Here is a 21,540-nt window from a genome sequence, read left to right on the forward strand (position 1 = left end):
TCGGGAAGTCCTCCAGTCTCAACTGGTCCAGTAGGTCTGGGCTTCTTTTTTTTTTAAGAATTTGAGGTTCAGTTCCACATTTTTCTCCCATTCTATCAGGGTCTATTTGTTGTGGCCCTGATTAGAACGGTCAGGTAGTGGTAGCTTGGTACCATCTAGTTCTTCTGGTCTCAGGGCAGATGAGCCGGGGTTCAGGTAGACTAACTTATTTTTATGCAAGTAACATGTTACGGGTTTTTTTTGCCAACTGTGCCCGTGAGGTATTTTGTACACATGCTATGCAAATTTTTTACAGTAACACGTAAAAAAAAAAATCAGCACAGCATGCTTAAGAAAACACTTTTTGGAAGGGAGGACACTGTTAGCAAAAAAAACATATAACATGTACGTTATCTGTGTAAAAATATGGTATTTGTCCTGTAGACTAATTTCGTGAGTCTTTGGTTTCCTTCTTTCTTTTCTACTCCAGACGAGTAGAGATCGATAGTTTATCTTAGATGGCTGCTTGCAAGTATGGAGTATATTTTCATATGCTTATCGCCACCTGCATATTTTCTTTGATAAAGTGTGTTTAGATCACTTATCCATTTTTTTTTTTAAAAGTTCCATTACTTCTTTTCTTGAATTTTAAGAGTTCTTTATATTTCTCGGTACATGTCCTTTATTGGATATGTGATTTCCAAATATTTTCTCCTAGACTGTGGCTTGTCTTTTCATAGTCTTACCAGTGTCTTTCGTACAGCAGAAATTTTAAAATTTTAACAAAGTTCAAATTTATCAATTTTTTCTTTTACACACTGTACTTTTGGTATTGTATCTAAAAGCTCATCAACAAACATAAGGTAATACAGATTTTCGCTTCTGTTTCCCACAGAAGTTCTATGCTTTGCATTTTGTTCTATGATCCATTTTGGTTAATCTTGGTTAATCAGGTGTATGTAAAGCTTCTTTTTTTGCATATTGATGTCCAATTTTCCCAGCACTATTTGTTGAGAAGAATAGCCTTTTTCCACTGAATTTCCTTTCAGTTGGCTATATCTGTATGGGTCTACTTCTAAGCTCTCTATTCTGTTCCACTGATATATGTGTCTAATCTTTCATCAATACTGCTTACTCTTGATAACTGTAACTTTATAATAAGTTTTAAGTCACAGAGTGTAAGCCACCTGTTTGTTCTTTTTCAGAATTGCTTGAGGTATTCTAGTTCCTTTGCCTCTAATAAATAATGGGATTCAGCTTGGTACTGTCTACAAAAATGCTTGCAGAAATTTTATGATTAATCTATAGATCAAACTGGGAAGAAATGACATCTGAACGATACTACGTCTTTTAATCCATGAACACAATAAATCTCTTCATTTATTTAGATCTTTAATTTCCTTCATGTAGTTTTCAACTCATAGATCTTATTTTATTAGATTTACTACCTAAGTTTTGTTGTTTGTTCGGTGCTACCATAAATAGTATCCATATTTTCTTCACGATTTTAAATTCCAAACATTCATTGACAATACATAAAATCAATGGACTTTCATATATTGACCTTGTATACTGTGACCTGCTAAGCTCTAGCAGTTTTTCCAGATTAGATTTTCTACATAGATAATCATTATGTCGTCTGTGAGTTTCAATGTCACTAGGGAGTTGTGTTTAAAATAAAATGACAAAATACTATTTTAAATAATGTAGTTTTAGAATGCCTATTATATGCCAAACGATGCTGTTAGTCTAGCGATATTTAAAAAATGGGTGAGAATTAGATACCAAAATACTTGTTTTATATTTGTTAGAAGCAAACAGCCAGATACAGGATTGGCAGTAAAAAGAAAAAAAAAAAAAAAGCAAAGCTCTAAGGGCAGGCAGCAATGAAACAAATTAGAAATGAGGGTCTCATTTTGAAACTGATTCTCAGAGACAAAATTGTAATTCACTGAATAAAGAAAATTCAGTGACTCTGACATAAAAGTGTGAAGGTAAAGAACAGCTGACTTTCTACTTAGTCTTTTCAGTCATACATGATGACCAACAAACTTTTGCCAATTTTGACTTTGCTGATAAGTTGATTTTAAGACTTTCATGTTTTTATAGTCTTAGTCTATATTTTATACTGTCTTATGTTGGTCAATGATGAAGTATCTCCCTTAAGGAACAAATCACTCACCAGTAAGCAGGCTGGGATAAAACCTTCATCTGTACAGTGTTCTGCGTATTCTTTTAAATTTGAACTTTCCAAAATAAAAGTCTGGCAGGTAGAAGTGAGGTTTTCTTGTTGTAAGTAACCTAAATGAAAAATAAAAGTTTAGGTACTTTCAGTCATCTCTGTACTTTCTGTAAAATTGCTGTTGAAAACCCTACAGCAGTTACCAATTTCAGGGATGCAGCCTCAGGTGAAAGTGCTGTGACTATGCAGCCTTGCCCAGAAACACCAGGCTGCACTGCAATAGAGAGCAGAATTCACAGAGCAGATGGCTCCTTGATAGGAAACAACTAGGAAAATAAGGTGTTTGACAAAGTGCAATTACTTCACTGTAATGCTTTCAGGAAAACTAGTCTTTATTGCTTAATAATACTGATTACAAATAATACTGACTAGGTCAACAAATGGAGCCCTGGTGACAAAGTGGTTAAGAGCTCACGCTGCTAACCAAAATGCTGGCAATTTGATTCCACTAGCTGCTCCTTGGAAACCCTATGGGGCAGTTCTACTCTGTCCTGTAAGGTCGCTATGAATCAGAATCAACTCGATGGCATACAGTAACAGGTCAATAATGGTGTCCTTTATTCACTGGATAATCAAAAAACTACATTCTCCCAATACGGTTATTTATTTGTATACTTCACTTATCTGGGGGGAGGGGGGGATGAACAGAAGACCCACTTTACATGAAAAGTAAAAAAGGAACTCCTTCTGCAATTTTTAATATTTACACCCTTCAGGAATCAAAGTCCTATTATTTCAACAAGCACTTTTAACATTCACGTCTAACTGACATTTACAAGCAACGTTATGTATCAGTGCTTGGTACGTTCACACATAAGAATGCTTTATTTGTCCTGAATACAACCAAACACTTCGAGGGACAGAGTAGCAGGGGCCGGGGTCTGCGGACCATGGTTTCAGGAGACATCTAAGTCAACTGATGTAACAAAGTTTATTAAGAAAATGTTCTGCATCCCACTTTGGTGAGCGGCATCTGGGGTCTTAAAAGCTAGCAAGTGACCATTTAAGATGCATCAATTGGTCCCAAACCACCTGGAGCAAAGGAGAATGAAGAACATCAAGGATACAAGGAAAATATGATACCAAGAGACAGAACGGGCCACATAATAAACCAGAGACTCCATCAGCCAGAGACCAGAAGAAGTAGATGGTGCCCGGCTACCACCAATGACTGCCCTGGCAGGGAACACAACAAAGAGTCCCTGATGGAGCAGGAGAAAAGTGGGATGCAGAACTCAAATTCTAGTAAAAAGATCAGACTTAATGGTCTGAAACTAGAAGGACCCCAGACGACATGGCCCCCAGACTCTCTTGTTAGCCCAAAACTAAGATCACTCCTGAAGGCAACTCTTCAGACAAAGATCAGACTGGACTACAGACATAAAATGATACTTGCGAAGAGTGTGCTTCTTAGTTCAAGTAGACACATGAGACTAAATGGGCAGCTCCTGTTGAGAGGCGAGAAAAGAAGGCAGAAAAGGACAGAAGCTGGTTGAATAGACACAGGAAATACAGGTTGGAAAGGAAGGGTGTGCTGTCACATTATACGGAGAACAACTAGGCCAGATAACGTGTGTATAAATTTTTGTATGAGAAACTAACGTGAGCTGTAAACTTTCACTTAAAGCACAAAAAAAGAAAAAAAAAAAACAAACACTTTATTTGTCCTGACAGCCTATTCCTGTTCCTTTGTTTCTTAGATTACTGGAGTTTAACTAACCCCAATACTAAAAACAGTAGTATAGTATAAAAAGAGCCCTGAATAGGACATCAGGAGTCCCGGTTCTCATTCTATCAGTTAAAATAAACATTGGACTATGGGAAAAAAAATACTTGAATTCTTCAGGACTCAAGTTTCCTCACCCATACAGCATCAGACTCGCCTTTGTGGAGAAAATCTGGTCACATTACTCCCTTGCACAAAGCCCTTCAAATTCCTCCCACAGCTCTCAGTCTGAATTCCTAAATTTTGAGTGACATCATGGGGAAGGGCATAGTAAGGACCTCTGCAAATCCTCTTTGCCATATAATGAGAACACTGGCAAAGATGATCAAAATCAACTTTTTCAGAACTTTGGAAATTAATCAAAGACTTGTACATTTGGGGAGCATTTATTCTAGAAAAACTAATTAATCTTGGTAAGAAGTGATCTCTGTGGCATTTTAACTTGCCCTATTCCCATACTCTCCCCCCAGCTGAGTGATAGCCTTTAAAACAAAGAGCTCGCGTCATGGTGAAAGCACCCAGCCTAGTAGCCACTGGAGGGATCAAATGGTTTGGGAACTTTTTCAAAGTCCTATTCCCAGAGAACTATCGTTAACTTACCTGTGTGGCAGTTTCCTAGAATACCACATTTACATGGATTATCTTTTTCTGACCTGAATCAGGGGTCACCCACTCCCACCCTGGGGCTGTTTGCTGAAAACAATCAGTGACAATTGTTCCACACTTCAGGTGCATAAGGTGAAGGAGAAGCTCGGGAATAAAATGTCCACAGCTTTGGACATGTATTTTGAAATACGCAGTTTTTTAAAAGCTCTGACATATTACTGGAATACTACACGGCCACATGCGTATGTACAGCTGTGCACATGTTTTGGAAAGACCTGAGAAGGCCCTAAGGTCTCATCTATAGCTGAAATTAAGTTGTCAGTTGCCTGGTTGAGTGCGGAAGGCATGCCCCAACACAGACACACACACACACACACACAGTCCCTTGACAAACACTGGTAGACACTGACTCAGGCATTTAAGGAAATCAAAGTCCAATCATTAGCTGGCCACTAAACTAACCAATCGGTGGCTTCAGTAGCCACCAAGACAAAGAATACAGACTTTATAACGTTAGTTCAGGAAACTCACTATACAAACAGGAACAACAACAACAAACCCTGTGGAGGGAGAAGAATCTGATTTCCAGAGTTCCCACGTTATACTACTTACAGTGAACAAATATCAACAAAAACATAATGACACATGCAGAGAAACAAGTATGACCCATACACAGTAAAAGGGAAAAAAAAAAAACACGAAGGCAGTCAATACAAACTGTCCCTGAGGCTGTGGGGACCATGGTCTTGGGGAAAATCTAGCTGAACTGGCATAACAGAGTTTATAAAGAAAATGTTCTACATCCTACTTTGGTGAGTAGCATCTAGAGTCTTAAAAGCTTGTGAGTCGTCATCTAAGATATTCCAGTGGTCTCACTCCATTGGGAACAAGGGAGAAAGAAGAAAACCAATGACACAAGGGAAACATTAGTTCAAAGGAGTAATGGACCACAACCACTACAGCCTCCACCAGACTGAGTCTAGCACAACTAGATGGTGCCCGGCTACCACCACTGACTGCTCTAACAGGGATCACAATAGAAGGTCCCAGACAGACCTGGAGAAAAATGTAGAACAAAATTCTAACTCACAAAAAAGGCCAGACTTACTGGCCTGACACAGACTGGAGAAACCCAGAAAAGTCACCTACAGAGGAGATTCAATAAGACAGCTTGGACTACTCAGCAGAAACCATGCAGGCAAGAAGGCAATGGGATGACATACATAAAGCCTCGAAGGAAAAAAACTGCCACCCAAGAATTAATATATCCAGCAAAACTGTCTTTCAAACATGATGGTGAAATTAGGACATTTACAGATGAACAGAAGTTTAGGAAATCTGCAAAAACCAAACCAAAATTACAAGAAATACTAAAGGGAGTCCTCCAGGTAGAAAATCAATAACATCAGATAACAACTCAAGACTAGAACACAGGACAGAGCAACCAGATATCAACCCAGATGGGTAAATTACAAAAATAAATCAATGCTAAAACACTCAAAACAGAGAAGTCATTATGTAAAAGATGACAACATTAAAACAAAAAAGATGGACTAAAAAATGTAGTCATAAATCTTTCATATGAAGAGGAAGTTAAGGTGATATAAATAAATAAAAGATAGGTTTAAACTTAGAAAAACAGGGGTAAATATTATCACAAAGAAAACTAACAATCCTAAACATTAAAATAAAAAACAAGAAAAACAAAGACTCAGCAAATACAAAACCAACAACAATGAAAAAGAGGAAAAGAAAAAAACCCAAAGACATAAGGAAAAGATTAGTCCAAAGGACTAATGGACCACATCTGCCACAGTCTCCACCAGGCTGAGTCCAGTACGACTAGACAGTGTTCCGCTAACTACCACCAACTGCTGACAGGGATCACAATAGATGGTCCCAGACAGAGCTGGAGAAAAATGTAGAACAAAATTCTAACTTACAAAGAAAAAAAAAAAAAAAAGGACCAGACTTACTGGTCTGACAGAAATTGGAGAAACTCTAAGATTATGGGCCCCAGACATAGTTAAGTAATGGAGTCACACCTGAGGTTCAACCTTTAGCCCAAGATTAGATAGGGCCATAAAACAAAACAAGACTAAAGGGTGCATACCAGCCCAGGGGCAAGGATGAGAAAGCAGGAGGGGACAGAAAGCTCGTAATAGGGAACCCAAGGTCAAGGAGGGGAGAGTGTTGACATATCCTGGGGTTGGCAATCAATGTCACAAAACAATATATGTATTAATTGTTTAAGGAAAAACTTGTTTGCTCTGTAAACCTCCATCTAAATAACAGTTTTTTAAAAAAGCCTATAAAAAAGAAAAATCCTATGAAGTACAGATCTACTCTGTCACACGTAGGGTCAACTCCACGGCAAATGGTTTTAATCACCCCACACGTGTACAAAGCCACTTGGGACTTCCAAGAAGGTCGTTATTAGGTGCCGTACAGTCGATTTTCAACTTCCAGCAACCCCATTGGACAGAGCAGAACTCTCATACAGGGTTTTCTAGGCTGTAATCCTTACAGGACCGGGTTGCCAGGTGGCCTTTCTCCTGCTGAACTCTTGTTTGGGTTCGAGCTGCCTATCTTTTTTTTAGCAGCTGAGAACTTACCCCTTGTGCCACCAGGGCTCCTTCTAACAAGGTGTTGGTGTGAAATCCAGTACCTTAAAGTGGATTTCCTTCTCTCTAATCCAGGCATTCTGAAAAGACTGATATTGCCCAAGGGGCAGAAAACTGGTTCTTCGGGGTTGAGAAAACACAAGAAAATCTTACTCCTTGTATGTATAAATTCCAGAAATACATAAAATACACAGATACACAGTATATTTTTGACACTAAAATTGATGGGGCAGGGGCAGCAATTAGCAAAAAAGGAATTATTTATAAAGATTTCTTAAGTGTGTGATTAAAAAAACAAGTTAAGAAACACTCACTGGGTGGGGGTATAGTGACATATGGTTAACTTTTTCATAAAAAATGGTCATTTATGCTAGTACCCTGGGAAAGGAATTGTCACAGACCAGATAATTCATGGTTCATCATAAGACTTTATACCCTTATATACTATACACTAGCAAAAAAGTGCAGTTAAAAGGCTTAGAATACTTCTAGAACGAGTGTTTAAAAGTAACAATGATTTTTAAAATAATAATATCCATATACTTGGTTCTTAAACACATGCCCAACTTTGGACAATCCTGAGTATCCACTCGAGATTATACTTATATACGTTAATTTGCTTTTGTCCTACACAGACATTCCAAAATAATGCAGTAAGATAACAGCTGATGACTTTCAGGTTCATTGATGACACACACACAGTAAACCAGTTATTTACCTGTAAATACTTACTATCGTTAAGTACCTGATTATAACCAAATTTAAACTAATTATTTACCTATAAAATACATCATTATTAGCCCAAGCCCAGTGCCGTCAAGTCGATTCCGACTCATAGCAACCGTATAGGACAGAGTAGAACTGCCCCACAGAGTTTCCAAGGAGCTCCTGGCGGATTCGAACTGCTGACCCTTTGGTTAGCAGACGTAGCACTTAACCACTACGCCACCAGGGTTTCCGTGTCATCATTAAGTACCTGATTATAACCAATTCTCAATCACGATAATAGGGGAAATTTTAGGCACAAATTATTCTAAATCTCAAATCTTACAATGAAAATACACATTAGGTGCCAATTACCCCTTAACAATAAAGCAATATAAACGATTTAACAAACAAACAAAAAAATCATTTATTGGTGAGTCGATTCTGACTCATGGCGACCCCATGAGTTACAGTGTACAACTGTTCCATAGGATTTTCCTGGCTGTAAATTTTATGGAAGCAGATTGCCAGGCCTTTCTTCAGCAACACTGCAGGTGGGTTCAAACCACTAATCTTTCTGTTAGTAGCCAAGGGCAAATTGTTTGTGCCTCCCAGGGACCTCTAGAAATGATTACTCTTCAATAATATTAATTATGTAAATCTTAAGTTTTCTCCTTTTTATCCTTAAAAACAATTTCAGACTATAAGTACTACAGTTTTTGTATAAACATACTGACAGAGGTGTTCAAATAAATAAGAAAACATGCCCACATTTCCTTTTTATAAAAATCATACTGTCTTCAGCTTGCCTTCAGTGGGGGTAGCAATGAGTAACGGGGAAAAAACTGAAAAAAAGAATGAAAAATAAGATCCTAACTATAGTGACCCCATAGGGTTTCCAAGGCTGTAAATCTCTATGGAAGCAGGCTACGTCTTTCTCCCGTGTAGCTGCTAGTAGCTTCAAACTGCTGACCTTTCAGTTGGCAGTTGATCGCTTTAACCACGGCACTACCAGGGCTCCTTAACTATATCAAAACCAAACCAAACTGCTGCCTTCCAGGTGATTCCAATTCATAGTGACTGTATAGGATACAGTACATCAAGAGTAATCAGATTTTAGGAAGTGGGATGCAAGAGCCTGGCTTCTCTTCTTCCTATTTGTTTCCACAGAGGAAAAGATAAGAAAAGCCTGATGAAAGCAAGCGATAGTAAAGTCCATTCACCTACTGCCATCCAGTCGATTCCGGCTCACAGGGACCCTACTAGACAAGAGTAGAAATGCCCCATAGGGTTTCCAAAGCTGTGAATCTTTACAGAAGCAGACTGCCACGCTTTTATCCCATGGAGCAGCTGGAAGCTTTGAACCACTAACTGTTTTGTCAGCAGCTGAGAGCTTTAACCACTGTGCCACCAGGGCTCCTTAGTAAAGCCCCCTCCCCAAAAATATCACCTTTACATATGCTACTAATTGCCAGAAATATTAGTGGTTTAATGACCCTGGAGCCCTGATGAGGCAGTGGTTAAGAGCTCAGCTGCTAACCAAAACGTTGGCAGTTCAAATTCACCAGCTGCTCCTTGGAAACCCTATAGGGCAGTTCTAATCTGTCCTATAGGGTCACTATGAGTTGGAATCAACTTGAGGGCAACAGATTTGGTTTGTAACGACTGTCATGGATTGAATTGTGTCCCCCCAAAAATATATGTCGACTTGGTTAGGCCATGTGTGATTGTCCTCCATTTTGTGATTTTCCTATGTATTATAAATCATAATCTCTGTCTGTGGTTAAAGAGAATTAGGGTGGGATGTAACACCCTCGTTCAGGCTGCATTCCTGATCCAATGTAAAAGATATTCCCTGGGGTGTGGCCTGCACCACCTTTTATCTCTCAAGAGATAAAAGGAAAGAGAAGCAAGCAGAGTGTTGGGGACCTCAAACCACCAAGATAGCAGCACCAGGAGCAGACCACATCCTTTGGACACAGGGTCTGAGAAGCTCCTCAACCAGGGGAAGATTGAGGACAATGAACTTCCTCCTGCTCCGACAGTGAGAGAAAGCCTCCCCCTGGAGCCGACGCCCTGAATTTGTACTTGTAGCCTACTAGACTGGGAGAGAATAAATTTCTCTTTGTTAAAGCCATCCACTTGTGGTATTTCTGTTATGGCAGTGCTGGATGATTAAGACAATGACCTTAAAAAGAAAAAATTCTTAAGAAAACTTAACTTACAGCACTTTATATTACTAGATACACAAATAAAAAGACAAAACCTCTGTGTATAAAAAAAGTTATGATCTACTAGGTACCAGAACATATACAAACAAATAACCATAGCATAAAGCAAAAATGTTAAGAGAAATTGTAATAACTTGCTTCATGGGAGTATAGGGGCCAGAGAAATTTCTACCAGGCTTGGGGGAAACTAGTCTATACTTCAAGGGGTGAGTCTTAAAGTATGACTGCAAATCGCAAAGGAAGTGATAGAAAACATATATGAAGAACACATTTGGGGAACATGTCCAGTTTGGATATAACACAAAGTATATTAAGGAAACAGCTGGAGATACAACTGAAAAGACAGAATGGATTCAGATCATGAAAAGTTGTAAATGTCAGGATAATGAGCACAGATATTATTCAGTAGGCAAAGGGGAATACCATGATCACAGTGATACTTTCGAAAGTATTTACTAAATATCTAAAAATGTCTTAGCGATAGGTAAATAAGACCAGCGGTTGCTGACCTTTTGGGGGTGTGCCTGTCTTGTATCTCTTTGCCCTCAAATCCATTCTCAATTCTTCCCTTGCTCTTCACCTGCTCTGACAGGAGGGCTGATCTCATGCAGGCAGTATTTCCCATGCTCCCATGGCAGCTGACTCTGGCTGGGTTTGACCAACAGGATGTACTGGTGGGAGACTGGAGGGTAGAAGATTTTTTCTCCTATTCCCTCTCTGCCTGGAGCAGTATCTCTTATATGGCTATAAGACAGGTCCACCTTCTATCTTCCAGTAAACCCAGCCTTATCTCTCTTCTTCCTCCTGCTTAGGGTAGTGGCTTCCTGCTGCTGTTAACCTAAGTTGTTCTTTGGAGGTGCAGCTATTCTATCACAATTGTAATCAATTCCCTCATTAAATTCCCCCTGTATTAAATACTTGGATTGTCTTCTGTGTTACAGGAGGGAAGGTGGCTCCTACAGAAAGTAACAAACCTATTTAGGAATTTGAAGAAAGCTCTGGACCCTTCACCCATAAAAATACCTCCACCTGCACATAAATTTTTAATTTTGGATTTAAGTTGCAGATTAAGTTCTTGAACAAAACAAATAGGTAGGTAAACACATAGCTGCAATAAAACATGATAAACGTATGAAAGAAGTAACGGATGATGCTATGAGAGTATTTAAAGATAAAGTACTACCTGTACCTATTGGAAAAGGGTTCAGAGATCATGCTTGGCCTCAACATTGAGTACAAGCGTATCAGAAAGACAAGTAGAAAAGTACTGCGGGCAGAGGAACAGAATAAAAATATCTGGAGAAATGATAAGTAGTTTGGAGCATGTGGTAGATGTTGAGAAGCTGTGATCAAACAGAAGAGATAGATTATGATCAGTTCCACAGCCCACCTTGTATGATATACCAACAAAAACCAAACTGGTGGCCCAAAGGCAATAAACAACGATTTGATGTACTCTGGCCTGTACAATATTTAAAGAAATTCCAGAAGGCAACAGCTGGAATGTGGTTGTGGTTGACCAACGGACTGTTTAGGTGGAGCAGTGACATCACAGTCAGAGCAGTATGCTGAAGAATGAAAGATAAAGTAGAGCAAGCAAGTAAAGCTCAACGTTCTCTGAATAAGTTTGACCTATGAAAAGGTAACATACAGAGTTAGATTAAAAAAAAAAAGTGAGGCAGGGGCCAGGAAAGGGTTTTGCTGCGTGTGTGTGCTTTTAAGGGTGGAAAATTATGTAAACTCTAAGAGTAAAGATCTCTCTTTATTCTTAGAACTGGCACAGCATTTGGAATGTGCTAGGCACTGAAAGATTTGCAAAAAAAAATAATGAAGAAAAAGGGCCAATAATGAGAGGGAGAAAGGGTACTGATGGGAGCAAGAATTCTGAGCAAATACTGAAACTGTTAATATTTTAAGCCACAAAATTTTGGGATGATAGACTTGTATGTGTTGATATGGGAAGGGCTCCAAAATACAACGTTAAGGGAAAAAAAGCAAGAGCAGTAAGTGTGGGAAGACTTGCTGTTTTGGTATGTATTATACTATGGAACACTTGGAAGTTTTTTAATAACTGCATAATAGTTTTAACTTTTAAAACAGGAGGCACAGCGTGAATGTGTTAGGAAAATTGTAATAACAGTAAATAAAATGGAATGCAAGAAGGAAGACTACATGGGAAGCTAAGACAAAAATACAAGTGAGAAGTAATGGGAGGCATATTGCTAGGAGTGATTGACAGTAAAAATAGAATGCAGATGACGAAAAAGATTTTTAGGATAAGACAAGAATGCACCTGGAGTTTTCATCCATTAAAAAAAAAGGAAGAAATCAAGTAGAGCAGCTGGTTTGTGGAGAATGAATACTCACAAGCTGGTGAGAATTATTCTAACTGGATAATTAGATTGCTTTCTTAAGACCACTACAGTACTCACTGGGGGGGTGATTCTGCCCATCACTCTGGACGTATTGGCAAATGTCTGGAAATATTTTTTCAATGTCAGAACTGTGGGGGGCTACCGGCATCCAGTGGATAGAGGCCAGGGATACTGCTAAACATCCCATAAAACATGGAACAGCTCCCCATAACAAAGAATTTTCTGACCCAAAATGTCAATAGTACCAAGGTTGAGAAACTGTTTCATTATTAAGACTACGGTCACCGAAAATGCAAATGCATTACCAAACTCAAAATTTTTAAGCAAACAACATGCATGGAGGAAAAATAAAGAATGTCAACGTATATCATGAAAGGACTTTTTGTTGGCATATATGTAGCCTAATAAATATAACCAGCTTTTTACCACAGATAAAGATGTAGGTTAACTATGTTGATAATTCAATTCTGATAAAGTCAGCAAAAGATTAACCAAACAGTAATAAAATATTAATTTAAACTTAAATCATTAAATGAGTTTCTCCAAACTTGGATGGTGGAATCCATTTCCCCCAGTGTTTCCTACAAAATGTGCTTATCAAGAACCCTGAAATGGAACAACCAGAATGGAAATAATAAGAATGTCCACACACTGTGAAGAACATAACCAATGTCACTGAACAACTTGTGTAAAAATTGTTGAATGGGAACCGAAACTGCTGTGTAAACCTTCAACAAAAATACAACAAAATATTATTTAAAAAAAAAACCTGCATAAACACCTTTTTTGGGGCAGAGCTTAGTATAGAACAAGACAAATGGGTTTTCCTAACAATAAAATTATGGCTGTGGATACTATGGAAAGTTTCAGCACAAATGTTTAGTGTTTACATTTAGGGATATCACATATTCTGTCTGTAAATCACTGGCCCAGGTTTTGAGCTTTACGTGGCGCACGTTCCCAGCAGTAGAATCTTCTTCATTCTTTCAAAGCCAAACAACAAAATCCGTTTGCCCACAGAGACAGTACACCCTGACAAACAAATGACCTAGAGAACTAATCTCTCCTCAAATGCAGAAAAAACTAACTAGAAAATGTTCAACTGGAAGGCATTTCCTCTCTAAATTTTTTGGCTAATCGAAGGAGTAAGAATCGCTGCTGTTGTAAAATATGCAACTGGCCATTTCAAACCTCTACACTGGACGACTTACTCCGGGCGGGGGGAGGAAGGGAGGATCACCCCTACTGGTCCCAAATTCGTAGCTCTAAAGGCGAGTTATGCGAAGGGCGTCAGGAAGATCTTTCTACAAAGCTAGGTGCAAGGGGAAGTCCTATTTTTCCCGGTTTGGCCTCAGCTTATGATAAGGGAAAGTGCGATCAAGGTTGAAGACGCACCGTCAGTCGCCCGTCACGTAGGCAACTGTCTTTCAGGGGCTCCCACTAAGTGTCCAGGCCTGACTTTCCCTCCGAACCCGGGCCCCACGTATTCCGCTCCGTGCTTCTCTTTGGCTCTCCTCTCGCATGCAGCCTCTGAGGAGAGGAGCATCCACACAAACAAGCTTAAACTACCAAAGCCTTCGGCTGAAGGAGAATCACCGCGTACGAACTTGTGGGCGGAGAGGCAAAACCCCAAAGCTTCCCCGCCCAAGGAAAACCTTTTGCCCCAAACGTCCTTCCGTCCTACTTAGGCTGGTCCAATACCCTCCCTCCTGCGTCCGCGCTTACCCAAAACCAGCCGGGCTACGTCCGAAGGTAACAACATGATAGAAGCCGCAGAAAAAAATCACAATAAGAGACTAAACTAAGATAAGGGCAAACACAGCAACTGCTCCTGCGCCGCATCTCCCGGTTCCACTGGCGGTACTGAACCCGCGGCAATTTGTCCCGCCTCTTTTGCTCCACGCCAGCCAATCGCTTCCGCGGGAGAAAGAAAGGCGCCGAAATGAAACCCGCCCCCGTTCTCCTTGACCGGACGTCATTTCCGTCCTCATATTTTGAGGGGTGGGGCAGACGAGAGCGAGGAGGTGGAGTGCAAGCGCAAGAGCCGGAGCTAGAGGCCGAGCGTCAATTGAAAGGTCTCTCCGCATTGGTGGGAAGGAAAGCGCAGGCGCGTGTCCTCAGTGGAGCCGAATGTTTTGGGAGTGCGAGTGTTTTGAGCGAAGGAAAGCGTGTGATGTGCGGCGCGCATGGGCAGAATGTGCGCAGGCGCCGGCTCGGCGTGGCTTCTTCCTTGCCAGACGGACGCTGCGCAGTCACGCCAGGTTTGAACCGGAAGCGGGAATAGGTGCGTGGATAACGGGTTCGAGAAGCTGCAGCCGCAGGAGGAGCCGAGAGGATCTCGGGTTTGAGCAGCAGCCGTTGCCGACTCAGGCGATACGACTCTGGCCACCAGTGCCGTTACCGTCAGAGCCCAGCGGTAGGAGCACGGAAGCAGGTTTTGGGGTTGTGCGATGGGGAGTTCAGCCTTACCGAATCCACCTGTCCTCGCCCCCAGATGCCGAGCCTCACGCACTCTGCCAGTACAGCCCTTCAATCCCTCTGCTTCAGCACATTCTCTGCACTCCTTTCCCGCCCCCCACCGGGTTTAGCCGTCACCCTCTTGCGCGCCCCTTTTATTTTTACTGCCCAGATTTGCCTAGTTGACTTTTTTCTTTCATACTTTTTTTTCTTTCATAATTATTGCTTCCAATCGGCAGCCATTTATTGATGCCTAAATTACAGCCTCGTGGTTAAAGAACATAGGCTCGGTGCCAGTGCACATTCTTGCGTGAGTTGGAATCTGTCAGCTGTGTGACCTCGCTGTGCTATCTTCCATCTGAGAATAAATGAGATAATCCTTTCCTGTGGTGAGCACCCATGGGTATCCTGATTTTACCAGGTGCAGTTAAGTGAAAAGACAATTACAATTCAAGGTGATAATGTGATAGAAGACTATTGTGATGGTAGAGAAGTTGAGTCAGGTTTGTGTGGGAACTCAGCCTAGGAAGATTAGTTTGTGGTGAGACCTTGCAGTGTCAGAATTGCCCTTGGAGAATAGTAGGAGCCTTCCAGACAGGAAAAGTGCATGCGAAGGCACAAAAGTGTTGAAGGTTCCTGAAGCACAAGAGAGAGAGGTCTGGCGTTGAATGAAATAGATTTCAGAGTCTTCAACATGTTGAAGTGATGGGAACGGATGACATCACACCAAGAGAACATGGTGTGAGAAGTATGGAGACTAGGATTTTCTTTCATGTGTAGGTGGAAGAAGAACCACTCTTCAAAAGGAACTAACGATGAAGCAGTCAGAAAGGAAAGGAATAATGATGATTGCTAGCATTTATCGAGCATTTGCTTTTTTTCCAGGCACTGTGTTAAACACAGGGCTTTGAACTGGTTCTTCCTGGTTCAGTCATGGCCCAGGAAGTGAATTTTCAAAATTTGTTTGAACTAGAATGATAACCTGAATGGAAAAATTACAGGCAGAAACCTTGTTGGAAACTTAATCTCCCTTTTAGAAAACAAGGGCAGTGTATGCATTACATAGCAACCAGTTGTCTTGCCTGTCAGATTTTCAGCGGAGTGGGAAACAGCATGCATAGCTTAAAGATTTCAGCTGACTGGACTGCTTTGAATGTGTGTTGCTCTCCTCAGTCCTGCCAATAATCCAGTCTCACACATTAGGCCCCTGAAAGGGCTCACTGCCCTTTTCCCAGTCTTCCATTCCAGGGCTTTGAATGTAATTTTTCCAGGATTCCAACAAATACAGTCTGACTACGGGACCCACACTTCTAACCACTGGAAAAGGATGGCATGCCAAGGGCAGAGTTATTTTCAGGAAGATAGAGGGTAGACATCATCATTCTGCAAAGGGATCAGGTTGAGATCTAAAATGGAATGTTGAATTTGCTCATTCACAGGCTGTTGTATATATATGTGTGTTTGTATATATATGTGCGTATGTATAGTGTCAGTTGAATGTTGGGAACCTAGATAGCTCTGGATTAATGTATGAATGGAGTTCAACTTCATCTGGTCATACTCTTTTATAACTCACTAATCCCTCTGTCCTTTCATTTCTTCCAGCATACAAGCTCTTTTCCATCTTAGGACCCTTTGGTTATGGTAGCCTTCCTCCCTGAAACTTTGGTCCTCTAGCTTTTCCTATAATTGACATCATTTCGTTTTGATTTAGAGTTTATTATAGCCACAGCTGAGAGATGTCCCCTGACAGTTTATCCGAAATCATCCTCTTTCCATTTTCCATGAAAGTACTTTTGTTTCCTTTGAGGCATATATCATAATTTGTAATTATGCATTGATTTATCAGTTTGTTTATTGGCATTCTCTCTTACTAGATGATGAACTCTATGAAGGTAAGATTTTTGTCTCTTTAGTCCATTATACATCTAAAAACCAAAACCAGACTCACTGCCGCTAAGTCAATTCTGTCTCAGTCGTCCAGTGCTGCTATAACAAAAATACCACAAGTGGATGGTTTTAACAAAGAGAAATTTATTCTCTCACAGTCTACTAGGCCAGAAGTCCGAATTCAGGGTGGCAGCTCCAGGGGAAGGCTTTCTCTCTCTGTCGGCTCTGGGACAAGGTCCTTGTCATCAATCTCCATCCGTTGAGAAACTTCGCAGCACAAGGACCCTGGGTCTCATTTCTTTGTGGTATGAGATCCCAGTCTCTCTACTTGATTCTCTCTTTTATATCTCAAGAGATGGATTTAAGATACAACCTAATCTATAGACTGGGTCCTGCCTCATTAACATAACTGCCTCTAACCCTTCCTCATTAACATCATAGAGGTAGAATTTACAACACATAGGAAAATCACATCAGATGACAAAGTGGTAGACAATCACACAATACTGGGAATTATGGCCTAGCCAAATTGACACACATAATTTTGGGGAGGACACAGTTCAGTCCGTAACACTGACTCGTAGTGACTATATAGGACAGTAGAACCTCCTCATAGGGTTTCCAAGGGCTCCCTAGTGGATTTGAATTGCCAACCTTTTGAATAGCAGCCGAGCTGTTAACCACTGTGCCACCAGTGCTCCATTATATGTCTAGCTATCCCTAAATTGTACCTGGAAGCAGCAGGTGCCCAGCAGTAGTGTTTGCATATTATCAGTGAATGAACATCTCCTGTTTGTGTAAATGCTGATATTAAACTGTCTTGTTTTCTTCCAAGTAATTAATCTTTGAGAAACTGAGGAGAGAAAAAACAAATTTAGAAAAGCCACAGCTTGAAAAAAAAAGTCAAGTTTAAGGCTACTTCTTCTTGGAAGTATCACAGGTTCAGTAAACATGCGTCTTTTCATATCAGAAAGAACATCTTTAGTGTGTTTAGGAATAAAAGTGTATTACTAATGTGTTTTCATATTGCTAATGTGTCCCAGTTTCATTTTCCTTATTGATTGAGTTAGGAAGTCTTTAAGATGGAAGGGGAAGGATTTCCAGATAAGTCATAAAAAATGGAAAAATGCAAATGACAGTCTGTGTCCTTATGAAGTTACAATCAAATGAAAATGAAAATCTTGTAAATAATCTGTAAACTACAACAGTCAACTGGATGTTTTAATAGAGATAAGGGTCAGAAGAAATATCAATTAATGCAAATGGAGAAAAGAATTAGAGCTACCTGCCACTGAAATGGGTGGTCTTGTTAGGTAGTTTGCACTTATTAGAATGCTCAAAGAGAAGACAGTAATTTTGTCTCCCAGTTACTCCCAGTTTTAAGATTCTGTGAGATTAGTCAGGGCTAGAGAAACATACCTGATCTTGAAAGAATGAACAGAATTTGGAAGAATGGATAGAAGGACGTTTTCCTGCCTGTTTTCCTCTTGAGATAAGTGTACATTTAGATGTAACGTACATACAGATGTACATATTTTTATGATTATAATGAACGTTTGTAGGCTGACAGAAATGATATATATCAGAAACAATTGAATGCTGTTTTTACAATAATTTTTTATTAAAATTTATCCAGAGAGGGTTTGATTATATTAAAACCAAAACCCACTGCTGTCGAGTCTATTCCGACTCATAGCGACCCTATAGGACAGAGTAGAGCTGCTCCATAGAGTTTCCAAGGAGCACCTGGCGGATTTGAACTGCCAACCTTTGGGTTAGCAACCATAGCACTTAACCACTGCACCACCAGGGTTTCCCGTTTTGATTATATTAGAGAACTCAAAATGAGAGAAGCTACTACAATGGAATCGAGGCAGAGTGAAATATAGTTGACCTTTGATATTTACAAGGAATACCACTATAACATGATTTCCTTCATTTCATTTCAAAACAGGAATATCATTTCCTCCTTCTTTTATTTATTAAATGAGAACCATGAAGCCAGTTGAGATGTTGAGTGCCAGGCAAGACTTACTAGCTCTGGTAGCTTCCTACGTATCAGTTCCAAAGCATGAGCAACTTAAGCTTTTGCGTCAGCAAAATGACAAGTTACTACATATGAGGGTACTTTTAAGATGGTTCAGACTGTTACTGTTAAATGCTTACGTGCTGTTTTCCTTATTCTTTGCTGGGCTGTCTTCTAATCATCTTTTGTGTCTCAAGTTAATTATGGTGTATCTTGGAAGAGATCTCAGAGCATTATAATAAATATCGTTATCGTGCTGGTGGAAACAGAGCACACATTTATGTTGAAGCATTGTTTTGATCTATTCTAAGAATCACTTTAAATATGGAATTGTTAAGAAAAATCATTTGATCACATCGTACCTCAGGTTTTATAGGTAAACATAACCACGTATTGATACTACTGTTGAAATTAATTTTATTTACTTATTTTGCAGACAGTGATGTATGGCCTGAGATTCTGAACCATGAGTCTAGCACTTAATGATCTGCTTATTTGCTGCCGTCATCTGGAACATGACAGGGCCACAGAACGACGGGTAGTGAATTACTTAAATCTTAATCTTTTCTTGAAACAGGTGTGTGATTGGTAACCTATCATCATGTTCACTTTCCATTTTCAGAAAGAAGTTGAGAAATTTAAGCACCTTATTCGGGATCCTGAAACAGTTCAGCATTTAGATAGGCATTCAGATTCCAAACAAGGAAAATTTTTGAACTGGGATGCTGTTTTTAGGTATTCTACTCTAATTTTTTTTTTTTGCTTCGTTTATTTGTAGTTCATTTTTATTTCTGTTCTGATATTTATTTGTGTGTATAGGTCTTACTCATCTTTTTCCTCATACATCGTTATGCCTTGCATATGAAATTGGTGCTTCATAATTTAATATAATTTTTAAAGGAGATTTAGTTAGAAAAAGTTAAAGTATTTAAGTCATTTGCAATTAAAATGTCTTAGTCATATCTAACTCAAGATTGAGAGAAAATTCTTTCCATATTGGTTAGTTCATCAAAACTAGGAAATGAAATTAAACTATAATAATAAAAAACAAACCGACTGCCATCAAGTCAATTTCAACTCACAGTGATTCTATAGGACAGATTAGAACTGCCCCATTGGGTTTCTAAGGAGCGGCTGGTGGATTCAAACTGCCGAGCTTTTTGGTTAACAGCCAAGCTCTTAACCACTGTGCCACCAAGGCTCCTCTTGCACTAAAGTAAGGTTAAATAAGAACTATATGCACCTGTTCTGACTTACCTCCAGATTCAACTTAAATTTATTATTAATAATAAATGCTTAATTATCATTTTAACATCTTTAAATGTTGCTTCTGTTTATAAGTAATTGCCATGTGTTTAATAATAATAAAATGAGTCAGATGAAGACTAGAATAGAATGCTTCTATATGGATGCAGTTAAAAAAAACAAAATTCAGGCAATGGGAAGACAGTTGATTCCTGTACAGGAGTGGCAAATACGCTAGTACGTTTTTACATAGAGATTTGATTTCCAGCCATGAAGACCACTTATAACTTAGAAACAGGTTATAAGGCTTGTGAAAGATGAATCAACTACTTTAATGTAGACTGTTGAGAATATTATATAAACTTGAAACGTTTGCACTTGAGAGGAAATACGAGTATTTACCTGTCCTGGAGTGTTTAGAATAATCTGTTTTATTTTTTAGCCCATTTGGTACTGGATTGACAGTTAATTGATTTGAATACATGTCACATGGGACATGCATGCTCCTTTTCTCCTTACTTAGTTTATTTCAGGTACTGCAAATAGAATTGTTACCTAAAGATGAATACTATTCTGCATAAACTGATTGGGTAAGCCAAATGTGGACCTGGCACTTCCTGATTAGTCCTGAATATTTTCTAATCAGGCTTTATTTAAAGGCTAGCAACATTATCAACTACCTAGGAAAAGAGTTAAGTCATGTACAGAATTATAGGAAAGAGGTGGAAGAGGACTGAACACTCTTTAATAGCATTGCAAGCTTTTAATGATAAAACGAGAGCACAGGCAATGAAGCAATAGAAAATCATAGAGGTTGTAGATTGAGAGTTTTGCAGATCAGACTTTAAATTGGTGTTGTGGGAGTGAGGTCCTGAAAGAAAGATTTGATTATTTCATTTAGCTGGTACAGGGCTTGAAAGGATGATCTTTGTGATGGCATTTAGACTTTTCGAAATTATTATAATAATTAAAGCATTTAAATTTAAGCACTTAATTAGTTTCTGAAATTCCATTTTGTTTTTTCTTAAAGATTTCTACAGAAATACATTCAGAAAGAAACAGAATGCCTGAGAACAGCAAAACCAAATGTATCGGCTTCAACACAATCCTCCAGGCAGAAAAAGATGCAAGAAATCAGTAGCTTGGTCAAATACTTCATTAAATGTGCAAATAAAAGTAAGTGGTATTGTGTATTATAGATAAATGGCTTCTTGGGTTATTGTTGCTTGAGTTTGATCTGAATATGGTGAGACAAAATTTGAGTGCTAATTCTAATTTTTAGTAAATATAATAATTTCTGACACTGTAGGTTCAGATATTTGGGGGAATTTATGTAAGCAAGGAATGATAGAATCTCAGGTTTGAAAAAATTAAAAATTACTGTTTCAGCTGCTCATGCGTGGATCCCTTCTATATGTCCCTGCCACATACATA

General features: G+C 39.3%; 2 protein-coding genes across 21 annotated transcripts in view; one reads left to right on the forward strand and one right to left on the reverse strand.

Moving 5' to 3' along the window:
* LOC100660990 (protein NPAT) overlaps positions 1 to 14,375 on the reverse strand; it is a 69,743-nt gene extending 55,368 nt beyond the window's left edge. The window contains exons 1-2 of one of the 3 annotated variants that reach the window (XM_064288888.1): positions 14,214 to 14,375; positions 2,162 to 2,280 (exon numbers count right to left, since the gene is read on the reverse strand). In XM_064288888.1, the coding sequence (XP_064144958.1) occupies positions 2,162 to 2,280; positions 14,214 to 14,250 (156 nt within the window). In that variant the 5' untranslated portion in view covers positions 14,251 to 14,375. The remainder of the gene's footprint in view (positions 1 to 2,161; positions 2,281 to 14,213) is intronic. The other 2 variants (XM_064288887.1, XM_064288889.1) reach the window with 2 other exon arrangements.
* A 138-nt stretch (positions 14,376 to 14,513) lies between these two features.
* Positions 14,514 to 21,540, forward strand: part of ATM (ATM serine/threonine kinase) — a 150,695-nt gene continuing 143,668 nt past the window's right edge. For 4 of the 18 annotated variants that reach the window (XM_003415616.4, XM_064288878.1, XM_064288874.1 and 1 more), the window contains exons 1-4: positions 14,515 to 14,904; positions 19,298 to 19,399; positions 19,484 to 19,596; positions 21,137 to 21,282. In XM_003415616.4, coding sequence (XP_003415664.2) covers positions 19,328 to 19,399; positions 19,484 to 19,596; positions 21,137 to 21,282 — 331 coding nt within the window. In that variant the 5' untranslated portion in view covers positions 14,515 to 14,904; positions 19,298 to 19,327. Of the gene's footprint in view, positions 14,905 to 19,296; positions 19,400 to 19,483; positions 19,597 to 21,136; positions 21,283 to 21,540 lie in introns of those variants that run through there. The other 14 variants (XM_064288876.1, XM_064288875.1, XM_064288880.1 and 11 more) reach the window with 11 other exon arrangements.

The sequence above is a fragment of the Loxodonta africana genome, chromosome 7 (assembly GCF_030014295.1).
Source record: "Loxodonta africana isolate mLoxAfr1 chromosome 7, mLoxAfr1.hap2, whole genome shotgun sequence".
Classification (NCBI taxonomy): domain Eukaryota; kingdom Metazoa; phylum Chordata; class Mammalia; order Proboscidea; family Elephantidae; genus Loxodonta; species Loxodonta africana.